General features: G+C 38.6%; 2 protein-coding genes across 5 annotated transcripts in view; one reads left to right on the forward strand and one right to left on the reverse strand.

The window, feature by feature from the left end:
* LOC126187477 (conserved oligomeric Golgi complex subunit 6) overlaps positions 1–3,486 on the reverse strand; it is a 124,549-nt gene extending 121,063 nt beyond the window's left edge. The window contains exon 1 of one of the 4 annotated variants that reach the window (XM_049928579.1): positions 3,161–3,486. In XM_049928579.1, the coding sequence (XP_049784536.1) occupies positions 3,161–3,409 (249 nt within the window). In that variant the 5' untranslated portion in view covers positions 3,410–3,486. Of the gene's footprint in view, positions 1–1,704; positions 1,872–3,160 lie in introns of those variants that run through there. The other 3 variants (XM_049928582.1, XM_049928581.1, XM_049928580.1) reach the window with 3 other exon arrangements.
* A 38-nt stretch (positions 3,487–3,524) lies between these two features.
* The window catches only part of LOC126187478 (actin-related protein 6), a 92,732-nt gene continuing 75,937 nt past the window's right edge, over positions 3,525–20,319 (forward strand). Inside the window, exon 1 of the mRNA XM_049928584.1 lies at positions 3,525–3,685. Coding sequence (XP_049784541.1) covers positions 3,609–3,685 — 77 coding nt within the window. The 5' untranslated portion in view covers positions 3,525–3,608. The remainder of the gene's footprint in view (positions 3,686–20,319) is intronic.

Consider the following 20,319-nt stretch of genomic DNA (forward strand, 5'->3'; position numbering starts at 1 on the left):
GAAGAAGAGAAATTTGTTAACATCGAGTATAGATTTAAGTGTCAGGAAGTCATTTCTGAAAGTATTTGTATGGAGTGTAGCCATGTGTGGAAGTGAAACATGGACGGTAAATAGTTTGGACAAGAAGAGAATAGAAGCTTTCGAAATGTGGCGCTACAGAAGAATGCTGAAGATTAGATGGGTAGATCACATAACTAATGAGGAAGTATTGAATAGGATTGAGGAGAAGAGAAGTTTGTGGCACAACTTGACTAGAAGAAGGGATCGGTTGGTAGGACATGTTCTGAGGCATCAAGGGATCACCAATTTAATATTGGAGGGCAGCGTGGAGGGTAAAAATCGTAGGGGGAGACCAAGAGATGAATACACTAAGCAGATTCAGAAGGATGTAGGTTGCAGTAGGTACTGGGAGATGAAGAAGCTTGCACAGGATAGAGTAGCATGGAAAGCTGCATCAAACCAGTCTCAGGACTGAAGACCACAACAACAACAACAACAACAACAACAACAACAACTGACTATATGCACCCATTTTTCACCTATTTTTAAAAAAATAATTATTAAAAATATGTATTACACATCAACTATCTTATATAATGTTTCCATTCTCTTTAATAGAAATAATGTCAACTTCTATGACTGCTTTGCCTGTCTCTCTCAACAATATTCCACACTGATTTTATTTTGTTGTCTGATTTCTCAAATTCATTTAAGATGTGCATACTCCTGAAATTATTTGTAACTTTTCTTAATGCATTAAAGTTCTGTTTACAATAAGAAAGTATTTCTGGGTCATTACTTCTGTCTGTTTTCCACAAGTCATTTTCTCATTGTGATGCTATAGATCAGTCAGTTATCACAGCCAGCCACGTTTGTTGGCATTGCCAACACACAACCAAATTATAACATTATAATATGAAAGTATATCTCAAGGAATCCTATCATATTCCAGTTAACTTGTAATACAAGAAATATATATGAAAATGAATAACCGACTTTATAATCTATAACAATCAGATCAATAATTGCAAATCTCATCCCACTCATGTCAAAAACAAAAGTAATCAATTCATACCTTCTGCCAAAATAAGTAATTGATTCAGTGATTCTCAGTGGCCACTGTATCTGATCACTCGATTGGCTATGACCAATAGAAACAAATCGCCAACAGCAGCACACTGCGGAAGAGCCACTGACACCTTAAGTGCACTTTAACCCTTTCAGGCTTACCTCTGCTGCACCCTTCTGGCACTCTATTAGATGGGGGGGGCCTTGCATGATATATATTTCAATGCATATTATGTATTAGCAAATGGTTTTATCTAAAAACTACAATATTCTGCACTGATCTTCATTAAAAAAGTTGCATTTCTCCAAGTTTTGTACAATACCCCCCCAGCTGAACCTCAAACAGCAGGAATGAACTGGATGTATGGAGCTGTAGCTTAATCAGTGATGTGTTGACATTTGCATATTATTCTCAGTTACATATACAACTGTATTTATTTCGACAATTTCAGTATAGTTACTGCTCTGATCGTAACCAAATAATTCTCTACAATCACTTTCCCACATAAATGGTGTCTTTCTTATTGTCCTGCACAAGAAGTCTTTTGAGAGACTAAAATGGTATTAGGAGATGATTAAATATTATCAAAACTATAATTTGAGTTCAATGTAATGTTTATAATGCTCATACTATACCATGATGCTTCATTCCCATTGAATGTAAGATCACTAATATACACACTATTCATATAACTTTTCTTGACTGATTTGCTCTCCATCTTTGTGATAGTAGTAGCCTCTTGAGTTTGTTTCTAATGTTTAGTACGCATCTCTAACAACACTGTGTTTAGCACAGTACTAGGCATTATACAGCAATTGGCAGGGTGTGCTGTAAGTTATTCTAAGCATCTCCAATATAGCGCCTATGACATCACTAAATACACACGGCAACAAACACGAAAATACATATAAATAAGACAATAACACCTCCCTCCAAAAACAGAATCAAAACTAACAGGGCAACCACGGAAAATTGGGGGTTTTAGGGGGAAGGGAGGGGGGGGGGTAAGGGAAATTCGAAAACGCAAAAAGACGAACAGAAAGAAAACAATAAATCTGCAGGAATCGGACACTTCCCTTGACCTATATAGGTCAACCACAGGTGACAATACCAAAACACCAATACTTACAATTAAAACTACGAAAATTGGAAAAGGACATTTCCCTTGATCAATTCAGATCAGCCACAGATTACGATACCAAAATACCAACACCTACAACCACGAAAATGAGAATCGGTCATTTCCGATGACCTATACAGGTCAACCACAACTATTGATAGCAAAACACCAACACCTAGAACTACGAAAAAGAAAACCACAACCTCAAATATCTGCAAATCAAACACCCCTATACAAATTAAAACAGATTCAGTACACCATAGATACACAATTCGAGAAGAATAAAATAATAATAATTACTGCCAACAAATTCTGGCGCTGCAAACTAGGTCGGCCAGCCCAATCTCCCCCCTTCCCCCCAAATCAATGACAACCAACCAACCAACCACAAAAATAAAATAAGAGACATTACACCTTGTATGCAGGCATACAGACAGGAAAGGAAATGAGTAGTGGTACGAGAAACCCTCTGCCATGCACCATAGAGTGGCTGTGGAATATGTATGTTGGTACAGATACATACTCTACAAATTCATAGGCCTATTTTCCGGAATGTACATACGTAGATAATTAACAAACCAAAGAATTTACAAAATCTGCTGGAACTTTCTGTTGACATGAAAATAAAACTAAGTGTCAAATTGACAGAAGGGCTAGAACGTGTGTGTCCTCAAGTCTTGGCTGTAGTAAGACACTGATCTGTGGCCTAGCGTGACGTCTAGGTCAGATTGGATAGTGATTATTTGATTGCAACAACAATTGCCTCTATAATTTTACTTTCGTTTAACAAAGCCAGTTTCGACATTTGTCCTACAAAGAAATGTCAAAATACCTGAATCAGTTTTTACATCACATGTTGCTGGCGTGGGTTAACTGATTCGATAAATAATTCTCAGCAATATCAACACTCCATTATGTTCGATAGTGAAATAATTTCCATACGCGATAATCAAATAAAATTAAGTACTTACTTCGTTTATGGCCAAGCTCCTCTTTTCTATTTTACTTCTTAAATTACGCCTAGCTTTAAGAGTATTCTCAGTGAAGAACGATGACAGTTCTTTCAATGCCTCGAGTGTATCTTTGTCATTTTCCAAGCGAGTGTCTAAAATTTTAGATAAACGTCTTGCTAATAAATTATTTACAGCCTTGTCTGATTCATTATGACTATCACCCGCACTGCCGGTTGTTGGTTCTTTAATAACAGAAACCATATTCATAAGTCAGAACTTCTCCCGGCTACAGCTTCCACGCATCAAAACATCAGACAGTATTTTGTCGTCCACTAGTTCCACTTCCACAGCAAAGGAGCGCTGCGACTGGAAACAATTGTGTGTTAACTGTGAGTTGGTGACACTGTGAGTGTGAGCGCGAGCGGTGTGTGATTATGAACGAATGATTGGATGAGAGTAGGGGAAAATGTTAAATCGTGTTTATATATTGGATAATGGAGCATGTAGCGCGAAAGTAGAATTCTCGGATAGCGAGAAACCAAGGTACTAGGTTGTTCAGTATTTGTATATTCTCAATCGTGATGCGTAGCGTTTTTGCACTGCAAAGTTTGTCATTTAAGAGTGGTGTCTGAATTCATGTGATTTAGTACTAGTTTTCGGTTCATAATTTTTGTCATCATCGATTTAATTACGCAGATCCATTGTTGTTGTTGTGGTCTTCAGTCCTGAGACTGGTTTGATGCAGCTCTCCATGCTACTCTATCCTGTGCAAGCTTCTTCATCTCCCAGTACCTACTGCAACCTACATCCTTCTGAATCTGCTTAGTGTATTCATCTCTTGGTCTCCCTCTACGATTTTTACCCTCCACGCTGCCCTCCAATGCTAAATTTGTGATCCCTCGATGCCTCAGAACATGTCCTACCAACCGATCCCTTCTTCTAGTCAAGTTGTGCCACAAACTTCTCTTCTCCCCAATCCTATTCAATACCTCCTCATTAGTTACGTGATCTACCCACCTTATTTTCAGCATTCTTCTGTAGCACCACGTTTCGAAAGCTTCTATTCTCTTCTTGTCCAAACTAGTTATCGTCCATGTCTCACTTCCATACATGGCTACACTCCATACAAATACTTTCAGAAACGACTTCCTGACACCTAAATCTATATTCGATGTTAACAAATTTCTCTTCTTGAGAAACGCTTTCCTTGCCATTGCCAGTCTACATTTTATATCCTCTCTACTTCGACCATCATCGGTTATTTTACTCCCTAAATAGCAAAACTCCTTTACTACTTTAAGTGTCTCATTTCCTAATCTAATTCCCTCAGCATCACCCGACTTAATTTGACTACATTCCATTATCCTCGTTTTGCTTTTGTTGATGTTCATCTTATATCCTCCTTTCAAGACACTGTCCATTCCGTTCAACTGCTCTTCCAAGTCCTTTGCTGTCTCTGACAGAATTACAATGTCATCGGCGAACCTCAAAGTTTTTACTTCTTCTCCATGAATTTTAATACCTACTCCGAATTTCTCTTTTGTTTCCTTTACTGCCCGCTCAATATACAGATTGAATAACATCGGGGAGAGGCTACAACCCTGTCTCACCCCTTTCCCAACCACTGCTTCCCTTTCATGCCCCTCGACTCTTATAACTGCCATCTGGTTTCTGTACAAATTGTAAATAGCCTTTCGCTCCCTGTATTTTACCCCTGCCACCTTCAGAATTTGAAAGAGAGTATTCCAGTCAACATTGTCAAAAGCTTTCTCTAAGTCTACAAATGCTAGAAATGTAGGTTTGCCTTTTCTTAATCTTTCTTCCAAGATAAGTCGTAAGGTCAGTATTGCCTCACGTGTTCCAACATTTCTACGGAATCCAAATTGATCTTCACCGAGGTCGGCTTCTACCAGTTTTTCCATTCGTCTGTAAAGAATTCGCGTTAGTATTTTGCAGCTGTGACTTATTAAACTGATAGTTCGGTAACTTTCACATCTGTCAACACCTGCTTTCTTTGGGATTGGAATTATTATATTCTTCTTAAAGTCTGAGGGTATTTCGCCTGTCTCATACATCGTGCTCACCAGATGGTAGAGTTTTGTCAGAACATTATGAAGCATTAAGCATTTTGTCAGAACATTATGAAGCATTAATAACGGTGAAACTTCTAAATTTCAGCAAAATTATATCTGGATTGAATGTAAATTACCGCTGAAAATTGTTTCTCCGTGTTACAACAAAAACAACAATTGCAATGAACTACTACGTAACTTTCATTCCCATTCCCCGTCATGCACTGTAGAAAATTTGCCCGCAGAATTGTTGCAGTGTTGTATATTAGGGTTATTCCACGTCAAATCAACAAATGAAACCATCGTTTTCAACCTTACCCTCTTGGATTTAAATGAAATTAAGTATGCCTACAGTACTCATAAATAGTACCACAAATTAATTTTTTCACATTTTTCTGATGAAAATTTACCGAGTAATGGACTTTCAAAAATTGAAAAAAATGACAAATTTTCGACTCGCGGAACAATGTTGTTTTCTTTATAACTCGTGTTCTAATTAAGCTAGAACAATAAAATTTACTTAATTAGAAAGCTCTTTTAAAGGGCTTTTGTATGATACCAAACATCATTAGTTTAATATATATTGTTTATAAAAACATTGTTGAATTTATCGAATTTTGAAAAACTATTTTTATTGAAAAACTATTTTTAAAATTCTCAAAAAAATATATGTGAAAGATACTTTACATCTACATATTCTGAAAGATTCAACTTGGGATGAGCATGGGATCACTATCAAAAGCAATTTTACGTTTACCACGATTCTCGAAACTCATAGTCAGATAGGCCTAGGTGAATTTCTATTATTCACATGGTCCACAAATTGTACTTTTGAAACGAATAACTGCTTATTAAACTTTGGTGCTAACTACTTATTGATAGCTGTAAAACCACGGGGGGAAAGAAGGAAACTATCTCTCATTTAAAAGATTATATGTAAAATGATTCTTCGGTTTTACTATCTGCAATCTATTCAGTATTTTATCTCTGGTTAATATTGTCAGCAATTTTCACCTATTGTTGAAAGTGACCCACACATTCTTTTGTTGTGAGGCAGCTGTAGTGAAATTATGTGATTAACTCTGCAATGTGTTTTGAATCTAGCTTAAAGGTACTTCCGTACAAACCTCACAAGAGACTGTAAGTTTGTATGCCTACAACCAGTTAATGTTTGCATACTATTAATATAATGCAAATTTTTTTTTTTCAGGAAGTGAAAGAATAGAGAAGTAACGTTGTGTAGTATTGAATATAGAAAGCTGGGGCGTTCAACTTCAAAAACTTTTTTTTTTAAATTATTTTGTTCACTTGAGAAATATGAAATGCCTAAAATTTCAGCTTTGTGCTGTAATACATTCAGTGAAAAGGGTCACAATAACCACAAGAAAAACTTACGGCCTGTTTCACAATGGATGATAGCAAGAAAACCTTTCTTAACTTTAAATCAAAAAGTGTGTGACAACTGCCGTAAAAGAATTGCACAAGGAGAAATTTGTGATACGTCTAGCACAGAAAATGATGATCTACTGTATTCTGTGGTGAATTAGAAAATGAAAAGGTTTTATGTGATAGTGACGTACAAGATATTGCAGCAAGTGAGGCCTTAGAAAGGTTGAATGCTTCTTTGCAGTCCGTTGGTGGATCACCAATTAAGAAGAAACGACTGTGTGAAGCAAAATATCCTAAGAAGAAACAAATTAACTTCAACAATTCAAACAAAGCTATTATTGCTTCCTTCCGGAAAAGAAGAAGAGGTACATGATCATGCAGAATCTGAGATGATCAGTCAGCTAAAAGATAAATTTCGTACATCTTGAAGTAAACAGATGGAAATTCTTACCATTTTACCTAAAAGCTGGAGTGTTAAGAAACTTCAAGATGAATTTAATGTAACAAATTACATGGGTCAAAGAGTAAAACATTTGGTGAAGGCCAAGGGAATTTTGTCTTCACCAAACCCAAAACTTGGCAAGACTCTTCATCAAACAACTGCTGATTTTATTAGAAACTGTCATTGTTCTGATGAGATAAGCAGGGCAATGCCTGGGAAAAAAGATTTTGTGCTTGTGAGAGATAACGGAGAAAAACTGCAAGTACAAAAACTGCTAGTTTTAAGTAATTTGAAAGAAATTTACATGAACTTTAAAGACAACCACCCAGAGCTCCACATTGGATTTTCGAAGTTTGCAGACCTACATCCCAAAAATAGTGTTTTAGCTGGAAGTAGTGGTACACACAGTTTGTGTGTGTACTGCCCATCAAAACTTCAAATTCATGCTGACTGAATGTAACATTCCTCAGCTGAAAAAGGATGAAGATAATCCAATAAAAACTTACAAAGACTGCATTGCAATAGTTGTATGTAATCAGTCATTACCTGCTTGTCATTTTGGTGAATGTAAATTCTGCCCTGGCCCAGAAACATTTAAGACATATTACAAGATTTGTTGAATACTAATGATATGTAAAATTGCTTTTGATAGTGATCCCATGCTCATCCCAAGTTGAAACTTTAAGACTATGTAGATGTAAAGTGTATCTTTCACATATATTTTTTTGAGAATTTTAAAAATACAGTTTTTCAAAAATCAGTAAATTCAACAATGTTTTTTTTTTAACAATTTGTGTATATATATTAAACTAATGATGTTTGGTATCATATAAAACCTCTTCAAAAGAGCTTTCCAATTAAGTAAATTTTATTGTTCTAGCTTAATTAGAACACGAGTTGTAAAGGAAACAACATTGTTCCGCGAGTCAAAAATTTGTCGTCTTTTCAATTTTTGAAGGTCCATTACTTGGTAACTTTTCATCAGAAAAATGTGAAAAAATTAATTTGTGTCATGATTTAAGAGTAATATATGCATACTTAATTTCAAAAAAATCTGAGACGGACAGGTTGTAGCACTTGTTGATTTGACATGGAATTGCCCATTAGTTTAATGGAAATGGTCAAACCTCTGTCGTACCCCGTATTCAACTACTACTTCATATTAGCCCACACACTACAGTCTACAACCACCTAATACACGTTAGCTAATCTTTAAATTTTTCTGTGGCTTTCCAGTGAGTTCCATGCCAGTTTCGTTATGATGGCAGTGATACTATTACATTGCTCAAAATTTTCTCGGACAAAACTTAGAGCCCTTCTTTATAAACTTTTCAGATCTGAAACAGGGTGCTAAAATAGGATTTGAACCTACATCCTCCAAACTTCAGCATGCTATTACCATGATGATAATGTTTGGAGAAATGTTATGGTACAGAAATGCTTAACTCCAGTTTCAAATGTTCCTTTACAGAGGGAAACCCTGGAGAACTGCTCCAGTTTAAACCTTGTACCACTGAAAAGATGAATGACCCAAGTATTAGTGTCAGTGGTGTTGAGAAACAGCTGAAATTATTAAAACTGAATAAGGCTCCAAGAACCAATGGAGTCCCTGTCTGATTCTATACTGAAGTTGCGGCTAAGTTAGCCCTACTTCTAACTATAATCTATCATACATCCCTCGAACAAAAAACCATGCCCAGTTTTTAAAAAGAAGCACACGTAACACCTGGCTACAAGAAGGTTAGTAGAAGTGATCCACAAAACTACCATCCAGTATCCTTGACATTGATTACTGTGAAATCTTTATTCTGAGTTCAAACATAATGAGGTATCTTGAACAGAATGACCTAAATGTCAACCAATATGGATTCCGAAGACACCGATCATATGAAACCCAACTTGCACTTTTCTCACGTGACATACTTAAAGCTTTGGATGAAGACTGTGAGGTAGATGCAGTATTTCTTGATTTTTGAAAAGCATTTGACTAAGTACCATACCTATGCTTATTGTCAAAAGTACAATCATAGGGGGTATCAAGTGAAATTCGTGACTGGGTTGATGACTTTTAGGTAGGGAGGACACAGCATGTTATCTTAGATGGAGAGTTTTAGCCACGTACTACTTATTACATTCTTCAGAAAGACTCACGAAGTCGTTAGGCAATTTTTTTTTTTTTTTAATTGCAACGAAAAGCTCATATTAACATTGAATCAATAACAACAGAACTATTATATATAATCAAAGAATAAACAATCTGTCCCTTGTGTGCACCGCCATAGAATAATGCTATTCTTCACTGCATCTACGGATGTTCTGCTGGCGACTCCCACACAGCCCCCCCTCCGATAGAGCGGAGGGTCATTCCATGTCAAGTCACCCAGGCCTTGACACCAACCATGTCAGATTTTGATGAAACTTGGTACAATTACTTCTTTTATCATCCTGAAAGCACTTGTAAAATTTTTTTGCTCTATCTCTTATAGTTTTTTTTTTATAAATTTTTAAAGTTTTTAGATTTGGCTTTGTTTCAGCAGTCGGAAATTGTAACTTAAACGTGTCCTCACAACTAAAAAAATTTGTATATTAAAGAATACTCAAGATATCAGTATGAAATTTTGGAATAAGTTTGTATATTATATCTAAATGTTAAAAAAATTACCATAAAGATATATTAAATTCTTCCAAATGAAAAAAAATTTATAAGTTTTTTTATTTTATTTTTTTAGCTAACGGATGTTTAGTTTTACAAAAACTGCAATATCTAGAGTCTCAGACCTGATAGAAAGCTCAAATTTGTTTTAAAATACTCTTAATTGTATAGGCTATTAGATAAAAGAAAAATTATGTTGGCTTTTTAACCTGTTTAATAGTTATCTAATTTTTAAAATAATATTAATTATATTTTAAAAATAAAAAATGCCAAGTGACTTTGACACCGAAAATAAGTTTTTGTCTTCTTGGAGTAACAATGTACACTTGGATTTTGTATTGTTACTCCTGTGTTTTGAAGTAAAAAATTATTACAGTGTTAAATAGTGCTTGGATAGTATTTTATTAAGTTTATTCGAACTCTCAGTAAGTACGGTTGCTTAGTTTACAGAGATTCTTTTCCAGTAACCAGAACAGTAATCAGACCAAAAGTGAAATCAGTATGTCAGATATTCAAACCTGTAGTGTAGGGTTATTTAAAAAATCTGACTGTTTCCAAACAACCTACACACCTTCAAAAAAGTTACAACCGGTATCAGAATTGAGTGAGGAAGAAAAAGATTTTATCCACTTACGATCTGGAATTAATCTGTGTGAATTTAAGAATATATGTTCACACCACAGCTACTACTTTTTAAATGTTTTTGAAAAGTATCAAACAACATGTGTAGACCCACTAAAAAAACACAAAAAGCCCATCAAAAAATCGTTGAGAAGTGTAGGCCTGGATCTTTCTAAACAATTACTGACAAAAAATATTAGCATAAAACCTGGACAAAAGCTTTGCTCAACATGCCGTAACTTTTGTGAGGAAAAATTAAGAGTTGAAGTCAATGAAAGTGAAACAGATGATGAAGTCATGGTTGAATTAGAATCATTGGAATCCAGAAATGAATCCCTCGTACAAACAAACATTGCTCTTGATTATTTAGGTTTAACACCGATAAAGCTTCATGGCTTGTCAGAACAAAGTAAAGGGTCTTATTTTAAAAGGAAGGTTAGCAGTATTGAAAAGACTGCAAAAAAGGCGGTTTCAAAAGCATTAAAATATGATGCACCAAGTTCTGATGATGACGAAGAAGATAAAAGTGTGGTTGAGAAAGCAAAGGATTTTGATGTAATGATTTCTCTTATGAAAGAGAAGATTTTATCTGTTGGGAGGTCTAGAAAAATCCAGATTCTGACCTTGGCTCCAGATTCTTGGACTCGAAATAAAGTGATGAAAGAATTTAATGTAAGTGAGTACATGGTGCGACAAGCTAGAAAACTAAAATCTGAAAAGGGTATTTTGGAAACTCCTGGTCCAAAAAAAGGTAAAACTCTTTCTGAAAATACAGTAAGACTTGTAACAGATTTTTATGAAAAGGATGAAAGTTCCAGAGTGCTACCTGGAACAAAAGACAAAGTAAGTGTTCAAAAAAATGTGTACATGCAAAAAAGACTCATTTTGTGTAACTTGAGAGAACTCTATTTTCTTTCAAATGGGAGAATCCCGAGGTAGAAGTAGGATTTTCAAAATTTTGTTTCTTGAGACCTAAATGGTGTATCCTTGCTGGTGCTGCAGGCACACACACTGTATGTGTATGCAGTATCCACCAGAATGTTAAACTATTACTGGATGCTGTGAAAATTGAAGAATCTTATAAAGACCTAATTAAGATGCTTGTGTGCAACACAGAAAACCAAAACTGCATGCTACATCATTGCAACAGCTGTCCTGCAAATACTGCGCTAACAGAGTGCTTAACTGAAAAACTAAGGAAAGATTATGATTTAGAAGAAGAAATTGTAATCAGTCAGTGGGTTAACACAGACAGGGCAGAAATGATCAAACAGTCTATCAGTGTTGAAGACTACATTTCTTTATTGGTTAGGTCATTGGAAAAGCTCACCCCACACTCGTTTATAGCAAAATCCCAATCAGCAGCGTTTAAAAGATTGAAAGAAGACCCACCACCCAAAACAGCAATTATTGTGATGGATTTCAGTGAAAATTATTCCTTTGTTATACAGAATGAGATCCAAAGTTACCACTGGAATAGAGGTGGTTGTACTCTACACCCAGTTGGAGTTTTTCTAAGAAATGAGGAAAACAATGTTTTTGTTTCCAACCACTGTTTTATTAGTGATGACCAAGAACATGACACTGGTTTTGTTAAATTTGTACAAAAAGAAATTACAAAGTGGCTGTCATTACATCATACTGACATTGACTCAGTTCACTACTTTACAGATGGTTGTGCTGGGCAGTACAAAAACAAACAGTTTTAAAAATTTGACTGAACACTTGAGAGACTTTAATTTGAAGGCCCAACACTCTTTTTTTGCAACAAGTCATGGGAAGTCAATTTGTGATGGCCTAGGAGGAACTATTAAAAGAATTTTAAGGAAAGCCAGTCTACAGCTTTCAGACAAAGAACAAATAATGACAATAATCGATGTGTATAAGTTTTGTGAAAAAAATATTGAAAACATTCATTTTCACTTTATTGACAAAAAAGAAGCTGATTTGCTACGGTTAAAACTAGAAAAACGTTTTTCAGCAACCCGAACCATTCCTGGAACTAGAAGTTTTCATAACTTCAAACCACTTCCAACAAACAACCTTGAAATTAGAAGGACTACAGATAGTGTAAAACCCTCCTTAGTCTTTTCTTTCCATTCTTCTTCTGATTCGGTTCGTGTTGAACCATCCATAAATTGCTATGTGGCTGCAAATTATGATGGTAACTGGTACTTTGGACTGGTAAAAACAATATTCAATGATGAAGAAGATGCAGAAATTCTATTTCTACATACTTCGGGACCCGCTGCATCATTTTATTGGCCTGAAAGAGAAGATTCCTGCATAGTGCCTTTGGAGCACATAGTCTGTGTAGTAGACGCACCTCAATCAAGCGGCACTGGGAGAATGTATTACTTCAAAAAAGACTGTATCAAAAGAACTGAAAGCTCTTGGATGAAGTGGAAAAACAGTTTGAATCAGCATTAATGTCTATTAAAAAGACAAAATTACTCAAAAAATTCAATGTTTCAAGCAATCAGTTGGGTTATACATAAGTGTCGTAAGTAAACTATCTTTGTACATAATTCTAATGTAATCTACTATAATTAATAAACATGTTAAAAAGCCATCATTATTTTTGTTTTATCAAGTATCCTATATGTTTAAGAGTAAATTAAAACAAATTTGAGCATTCTATCAGGTCTGAGACTTGAGATATTGCAATTCTTATAAAACAAAACATCCGTTAAAAAAAAAAGGAAAAAAATACACATATATATTTTTTTTCATAGAAAATATTAATATATTTTAATAGCATCATTTTTATCTTCAAATGTGTATAATAAATAAACTTGCTGCAAAAATTCATCATGTTATCTAAAAGAGTTTTTAAGATAAGCAAATTTAAAGTTTTGAATACAAATTAAACTGACCATTTACGAAGGTTCAGAAAATGCAAAACATAAAAACTTTAAAAATTTATTAAAAAAAAAAACTGTAAGAGATACAGCAAAAAAAATTGCAGGTGTTGTCAGGATGGTATTAGAACCATTTGAGCCAAATTTCATGAAAATCTAAGGAGGTGGGTGTAAAATTTATTTTTTATTGGGTGATTTGATATGGAATGACCCCGGATCTCCGGGAATGTAGGGGTATTTATATTTCACCCGACGCCCAGCTCTTGTGTGCACTGAAGGCATTGGTTGAACTTCTTCAGCTTCTGTTGCTGGTAATGACGGTACCGCTTCCTCTTGTGGTGGTGAGGTGGTGTCATCCTGGTCCAGTGGTGTGGAAGTTGGCGCTTGGTGCCTGACCTCTGTGTTCTCTTCAGTCAGTAACATATGTGCAGGTTTGAGCCATTCCAATGATACCACTTGACACTTTCCATTTAGATCTATCTGTGTGGTATGTTCATCCTGTGAGAGCACTCTGTAAGGTCCAGAATCTACATCTACATTCCAACGGTGTGTGGCGGAGGGCACTTTACGTGCCACTGTCATTACCTCCCTTTTCTGTTCCCACCGAGCGAGGTGGCGCAGTGGTTAGCACACTGGACTCGCATTCGGGTGGACGACGGTTCAATCCCGTCTCCGGCCATCCTGATTTAGGTTTTCCGTGATTTCCCTAAATCCTTTCGGGCAAATGCCGGGATGGTTCCTTTGAAAGGGCACGGCCGATTTCCTTCCCCGTCCTTCCCTAACCCGAGCTTGCGCTCCGTCTCTAATGACCTCGTTGTCGACGGGACGTTAAACGCTAATCTCCTCCTCCTCCTTTTTTCTGTTCCAGTCGCATATGGTTCGCAGGAAGAACGACTGTCTGAAAGCCTCCGTATGCGCTCGAATCTCTCTAATTTTACATTCGTGATCTCCTCGGGAGGTATAAGTAGGGGGAAGCAATATATTCGGTACCTCATCCAGAAACGCACCCTCTCGAAACCTGGCGAGCAAGCTACACCGCGATGCAGAGCGCCTCTCTTGCAGAGTCTACCACTTGAGTTTGCTAAACATCTCCGTAACGCTATCACGGTTACCAAATAACCCTGTGACGAAATGCACCGCTCTTCTTTGGATCTTCTCTATCTCTTCCGTCAACCCGATCTGGTACGGGTCCCACACTGATGAGCAATACTCAAGTATAGGTCGAACGAGTGTTTTGTAAGCCACCTCCTTTGTTGATGGACTACATTTTCTAAGGACTCTCCCAATGAATCTCAACCTGGTACCCGCCTTACCAACAATTAATTTTATCAGAATGAGATTTTCACTCTGCAGTGGAGTGTGTGCTGATACGAAACTTCCCGGCAGATTAAAACTGTGTGCCCGACTGAGACTCGAACTCGGGACCTTTGCTTTTCGCGGGCAAGTGCTCTACCTAAAACTGTGTGCCCGACTGAGACTCGAACTCGGGACCTTTGACTTTCGCGGGCAAGTGCTCTTGGTAGAGCACTTGCCCGCGAAAGGCAAAGGTCCCGAGTTCGAGTCTCATTCGGGCACACAGTTTTAATCTGCCAGGAAGTTTCAATTAATTTTATATGATCGTTCCACTTCAAATTGTTCCACACGCATTTTACAGAAGTAACTGCTACCAGTGTTTGTTCTGCTATCATGTAATCATACAATAAAGGATCCTTCTTTCTATGTATTCGCAATACATTACATTTGTGTATGTTAAGGGTCAGTTGCCACTCCCTGCGCCAAGTGCCTATCCGCTGCAGATCTTCCTGCATTTCGCTACAATTTTCTAATGCTGCAACTTCTCTGTATACTACAGCATCATCCGCGAAAAGCCGCATGGAACTTCCGACACTATCTACTAGGTCATTTATATATATTGTGAAAAGTAATGGTCCCATAACACTCCCCTGTGGCACGCCAGAGGTTACTTTTAACGTCTGTAGACGTCTCACCATTGATAACAACATGCTGCGTTCTGTTTGCTAAAAATTCTTCAATCCAGCCACACAGCTGGTCTGATATTCCGTAGGCTCTTACTTTGTTTATCAGGCGACAGTGTGGAACTGTATCGAACGCCTTCCAGAAGTCAAGGAAAATAGCATCTACCTGGGAGCCTGTATCTAATATTTTCTGGGTCTCATGAACAAATAAAGCGAGTTGGGTCTCACTCGATCGCTGTTTCCGGAATCCATGTTGATTCCTACAGAGTAGATTCTGGGTTTCCAAAAACGACATGATACTCGAGCAAAAAACATGTTCTAAAATTCTACAACAGATCGATGCCAGAGATATAGGTCTATAGTTTTGCACATCTGCTCGATGACCCTTCTTGAAGACTGGGACTACCTGTGCTCTTTTCAAATCATTTGGAACCTTCAGCTCCTCTAGAGACTTGCGGTACACGACTGTTAGAAGCGGGGCAAGTTCTTTTGCGTACTCTGTGTAGAATCGAATTGGTATCCCGTCAGGTCCAGTGGACTTTCCTCTGTTGAATGATTCCAGTTGCTTTTCTATTCCTTGGACATTTATTTCGATGTCAGCCATTTTTTCGTTTGTGCGAGGATTTAGAGAATGAACTGCAGTGCGATCTTCCTCTGTGAAACAGCTTTGGAAAAAGGTGTTTAGTATTTCAGCTTATGCGTGTCATCCTCTGTTTCAATGCCTTCATCATCCCGGAGTGTCTGGATATGCTGTTTCGAGCCACTTACTGATTTAACGTAAGACCAGAACTTCCTAGGATTATCTGTCAAGTCGGTAGATAGAATTTTACTTTCGAATTCACTGAACGCTTCACGCATAGCCCTCCTTACACTAACTTTGACATCGTTTAACTTCTGTTTGTCTGAGAGGTTTTGGCTGCGTTTAAACTTGCAGTGAAGCTCTCTTTGCTTTCGCAGTAGTTTCCTAACTTTGTTGTTGAACCACGGTGGGTTTTTCCCATCCCTCACAGTTTTCCTCGGCACATACCTGTCTAAAACGCATTTTACGATTGCCTTGAACTTTTTCCATAAACACTCAACATTGTCAGTGTCGGAACAGAAATTTTCATTTTGATCTGTTAGGTAGTCTAAAATCTGCCTTCTATTACTCTTGCTAATCAGATAAACCTTCCTCCCTTTTTTTATATTCCTATTAACTTCCATATTCAGAGATGCTGCAACGGCCTTATGATCACTGATTCCCTGTTCTGCACTTACAGAGTCGAAAAGTTCGGATCTGTTTGTTATCAGTAGGTCCAAGATGTTATCTTCACGAGTCGGTTCTCTGTTTAATTGCTTGAGGTAATTTTCGAATAGTGCACTCAGTATAATGTCACTCGATTCTCTGTCCCTACCACTCGTCCTAAACATCTGAGTGTCCCAGTCTATATCTGGTAAATTGAAATCTACACCTAAGACTATAACATGCTGAGAAAATTTATGTGAAATGTATTCCAAATTTTCTCTCAGTTGTTCTGCCACTAATGCTGCTGAGTCGGGAGGTCTACCTAGCTCGGTTGTTGAGTGTAACCTCCACCCATAATAATTCACAGGAACTATCCACTTCTATTTCACTACAGGATAAACTACTACTAACAGCGACAAACGCGCCACCACCGGTCGCATGCAATCTGTCCTTTCTAAACACCGCCTGTGCCTTTGTAAAAATTTCGGCAGAATTTATCTCTGGCTTGTCTGCTGAAATATCCAATAACAGAATCGCCTCTGCCCATCTGGTGAAGCGGTCCACCGCAGTGAGGAGATAACGGTATCCTTCTGAATATGGAGGCTGCAGCGGTGACTTGACAGCGTCCGTCCGTAGCATCACATGTGTACATGAGCGTAGGTCTTTGTGCACGAACGTATTTACCGCTCCATGTCTCGAGACAGGAGATGGGCAAAGTCTGGCCATATGCTTGCGTACCATTTGCAATGTAAACGGCAATTCGGTCTGTCGTGCCCCTTCTTTATCGGTGAAGAATTCTGCAGGCAGTCGTAAAGGTTCACCATAAACCAATTCTGCGGTGGATGTCCCGAATTCCATTTTCAATGCTGTGCGTAGGCCCAACAAAACTAGTGGTAACACTGACGACAAAGATTGTGCATGGCACATTAATGCAGCTTTTAATGTTCTATGCCAGCGTTCCACCATCCCATTGCTTGCTGGGTGGTACACTGTGGTGCGACGATGTTGGAACCTGCAGAGGTTGGCCAATTCTGAGAACAAAGTCGATTCAAACTGACACCCCTGGTCTGTGGTGACATGTAAAGGGCAGCTGAAACGTGCGATCCAAGATGAAAGAAATACGCGTGCCACCGTTTCTGCTGAAATATCCGATAACTGAATGGCCTCTGCCCATCTGGTGAAGCGGTCCACCGCAGTGAGGAGATAAATGTATCCTTCTGACGGCAAAAGTGGACCCACAATGTCCAGGTGCACATGTGTGAAGCATTGTGTGGTAAGTGGGAAGTTTCCTGCCGCTTTGTGCACATGTCGTACCACCTTGGCCCTCTGACAGTCCAGGCACGTTTTTGCCCAATTACGGCAGTCTCTATTTATACCGGGCCACCCGAATCTGTGTCATTAGTTTGATGCTGACGTTTATTCCCTGATGAGCCAGTCCATGGATGGTATCAAATAATTGTCGTTGCAGTCTCTCAGGTACGAACGGTCTCTGTTTTCCTTGCAATACGTCACACCAAACTCCGAAGTGTTCACCCGTAGGTTGTATTTGTTGCAAACGTAGCCTGGACGTACTATCACGAGAGAATTTAGCAAGTTGCTGGTCTGTTTCCTGTGCTGCAGCTATTTCCTTGTATTCAATAGTCTGAGAGATTGTTTCCAACCTAGACAGGAAATCTGCCACAACGTTCAACTCCTTTTATGTGCTGCAGGTCTGTCGTAAACTGGGTGATAAACTCGAGTTGTCTAAATTGTCGTGGTGAGCAACCATCCTTGTTCTTACTGAAGGTGAAGGTAATTGGCTAGTGGTCTGTAAAAACAGTGAATGGTTTGGCCTTCTACTTGTGGTTAGAAATGTCTGATGGCTTCATAAATTGCCAGTAGCTCCCTATCATAGGCACTCCATTTTACTTTTGATGATGTAAGCTTGCGGGAGAAGAAACCTAGGAGCTGCCAATTGTTTCCCACCTTCTGGTGTAGAGCTGCACCTATTGCCTGCTGGCTCACATCCACAACAATTGCCAGTCGAGCTTCAGGAACCGGATGTGCCAACATTATTGCCTGATGTAGACAGGTTTTGATCTTGTCGAATGCTATCTGTATCTATGATGTCTACTGTAAAGGTCGTTTGCCTACTGCATCATTGCCGACTAATGCTGACATCAAAGGTGCTTGAATGGCCACCGCATTAGGCAGATGTCTGTAGAAGTTAACTGCTCCAAGAAACTGGCGTAGTTGGGGATAGTCGATGGGGCGAGTCATTTCTTCGATAAGGTCGAGTTTGTCTTGCAGTGGGCTGATACTGGCTGCTGTCACTGAGTAGCCCAAGAATGGCACCTGACGTCGTCGAAGTAAACACTGATTCATTGACCGAAATGCCATATGCCTCAATACATTAGTAAACAGTCCTTAGATGTAGTTCGTGCAATTCCTCAGACAATGAAAAAACCAAGATGTCATTGAGGTACGTGAAGCAATATCGTAAATCTTTGAGGACTTCGTCAATGAAACGCTGCCAAGTTTGTGCCGCATTTTTTTAACCCGAACGGCATACGGAGGTATTCGAATAAACCGAATGGTGTTGTGACAGCCATCTTCGGTATATCAGCAGGTGCGACCGGTATCTGGTGATACGCTTTTTTGCAATCAATGACACTAAAAATGGTCGCGCCTGCAATTGTGTGCGTAAAATCCCTGGTATGTGGTATCGGATAACGATCGGGGATGGTACGAGTATTTAGTGCCCTGTAATCTCCGCATAGTCTCCAAGACCCATCTTTCTTCTTTATGAGGTGAAGTGGCGATGAGCACGGACTGTCGGATCTACGGACAATTCCCGAGCCTAACGCTGGCCGCTGTCACCATTTGGGTGATTACAGGGTGATGTGCAGCACGTCGCTTTGCTTCTGAATCGTCGATGGTACCAGCAGATACACTCCTTAGACACAATGTCATCATCCTTGCTCTTCTTGTTTGTGCCTGTCTTGCCTCCGAGCAACGTCGATATCTGCTGCTTCAATCCCTCGACTTGTTTTCGTACGTCATCCAGTTGTTGAGAAACGTCTGGCTGTTGGCGTCGTCGTATCGCCGCCGTTTCCTGTGAGTCTGTACTGTTGTCCAAACATCACCGTTGACGTATGCGCTGTGTCTAACGAGGTGTAGACCTTATTGGCTAATGAGGTCAACGACGAGATATCTTATGTGTCTGAGAGCGCCACAGCTGTTCTAACTGCCTCTGGCAACTGCACACGCCATACATGTTGCAGTGTCGTATCTGGCAACTCTGTGTCGTTGACTAAACTTCGCAGGTGCCGCCAAAATTCCAAAGGTGACTTATCTCCTCTCTCTTCACCGTGCAATACTTGCTGGATACATTGTTCCACCGACTGACGTAGGCGCTCAATGAGTAACTGCTTAAAACGCGTATACTTTTGCGTGGCAGGTGGCTGAAGAATTATATCTCCGCTGATCGTTGCTGTTTTATTGTCAAGCGCACTAACGGCGATCATAAATTTTGTGTCTTCATTTACAATGTCATGATGGTGGAAAGTTAGATCAAGCATTGCAAGCCACATTTCAGGTTTATCAGGTATGAAATGCGGTGGGCGTAATTTCATCTTGCTACTGTTCTCTGTCGAAAAGCCATCACTTGATGGCGCAGAAAAATTCAACACAGCATTTTCTTGTTCTTCTATCTCGCGTCGTAATTCCTCAATGTTCTTTAGCAAAATGTTGCGCCGATCCTTAACACTCTGTGCCACGCGGACTCGCCGATCTCGTGGTAGACGAAATTGAACTGGGCTACATTTGTTCGTCTACAACGAAATTCTTTATACAGGGTCACCACTTTAGCCACATACTACTTATTACAATCTTCAGAAAGACTCACAAAGTAGTTAGGCTATAATATTTTATTTTTTTATTGCAACGAGAAGCTCACA

Source organism: Schistocerca cancellata, chromosome 5 (assembly GCF_023864275.1).
Source record: "Schistocerca cancellata isolate TAMUIC-IGC-003103 chromosome 5, iqSchCanc2.1, whole genome shotgun sequence".
NCBI lineage: Eukaryota > Metazoa > Arthropoda > Insecta > Orthoptera > Acrididae > Schistocerca > Schistocerca cancellata.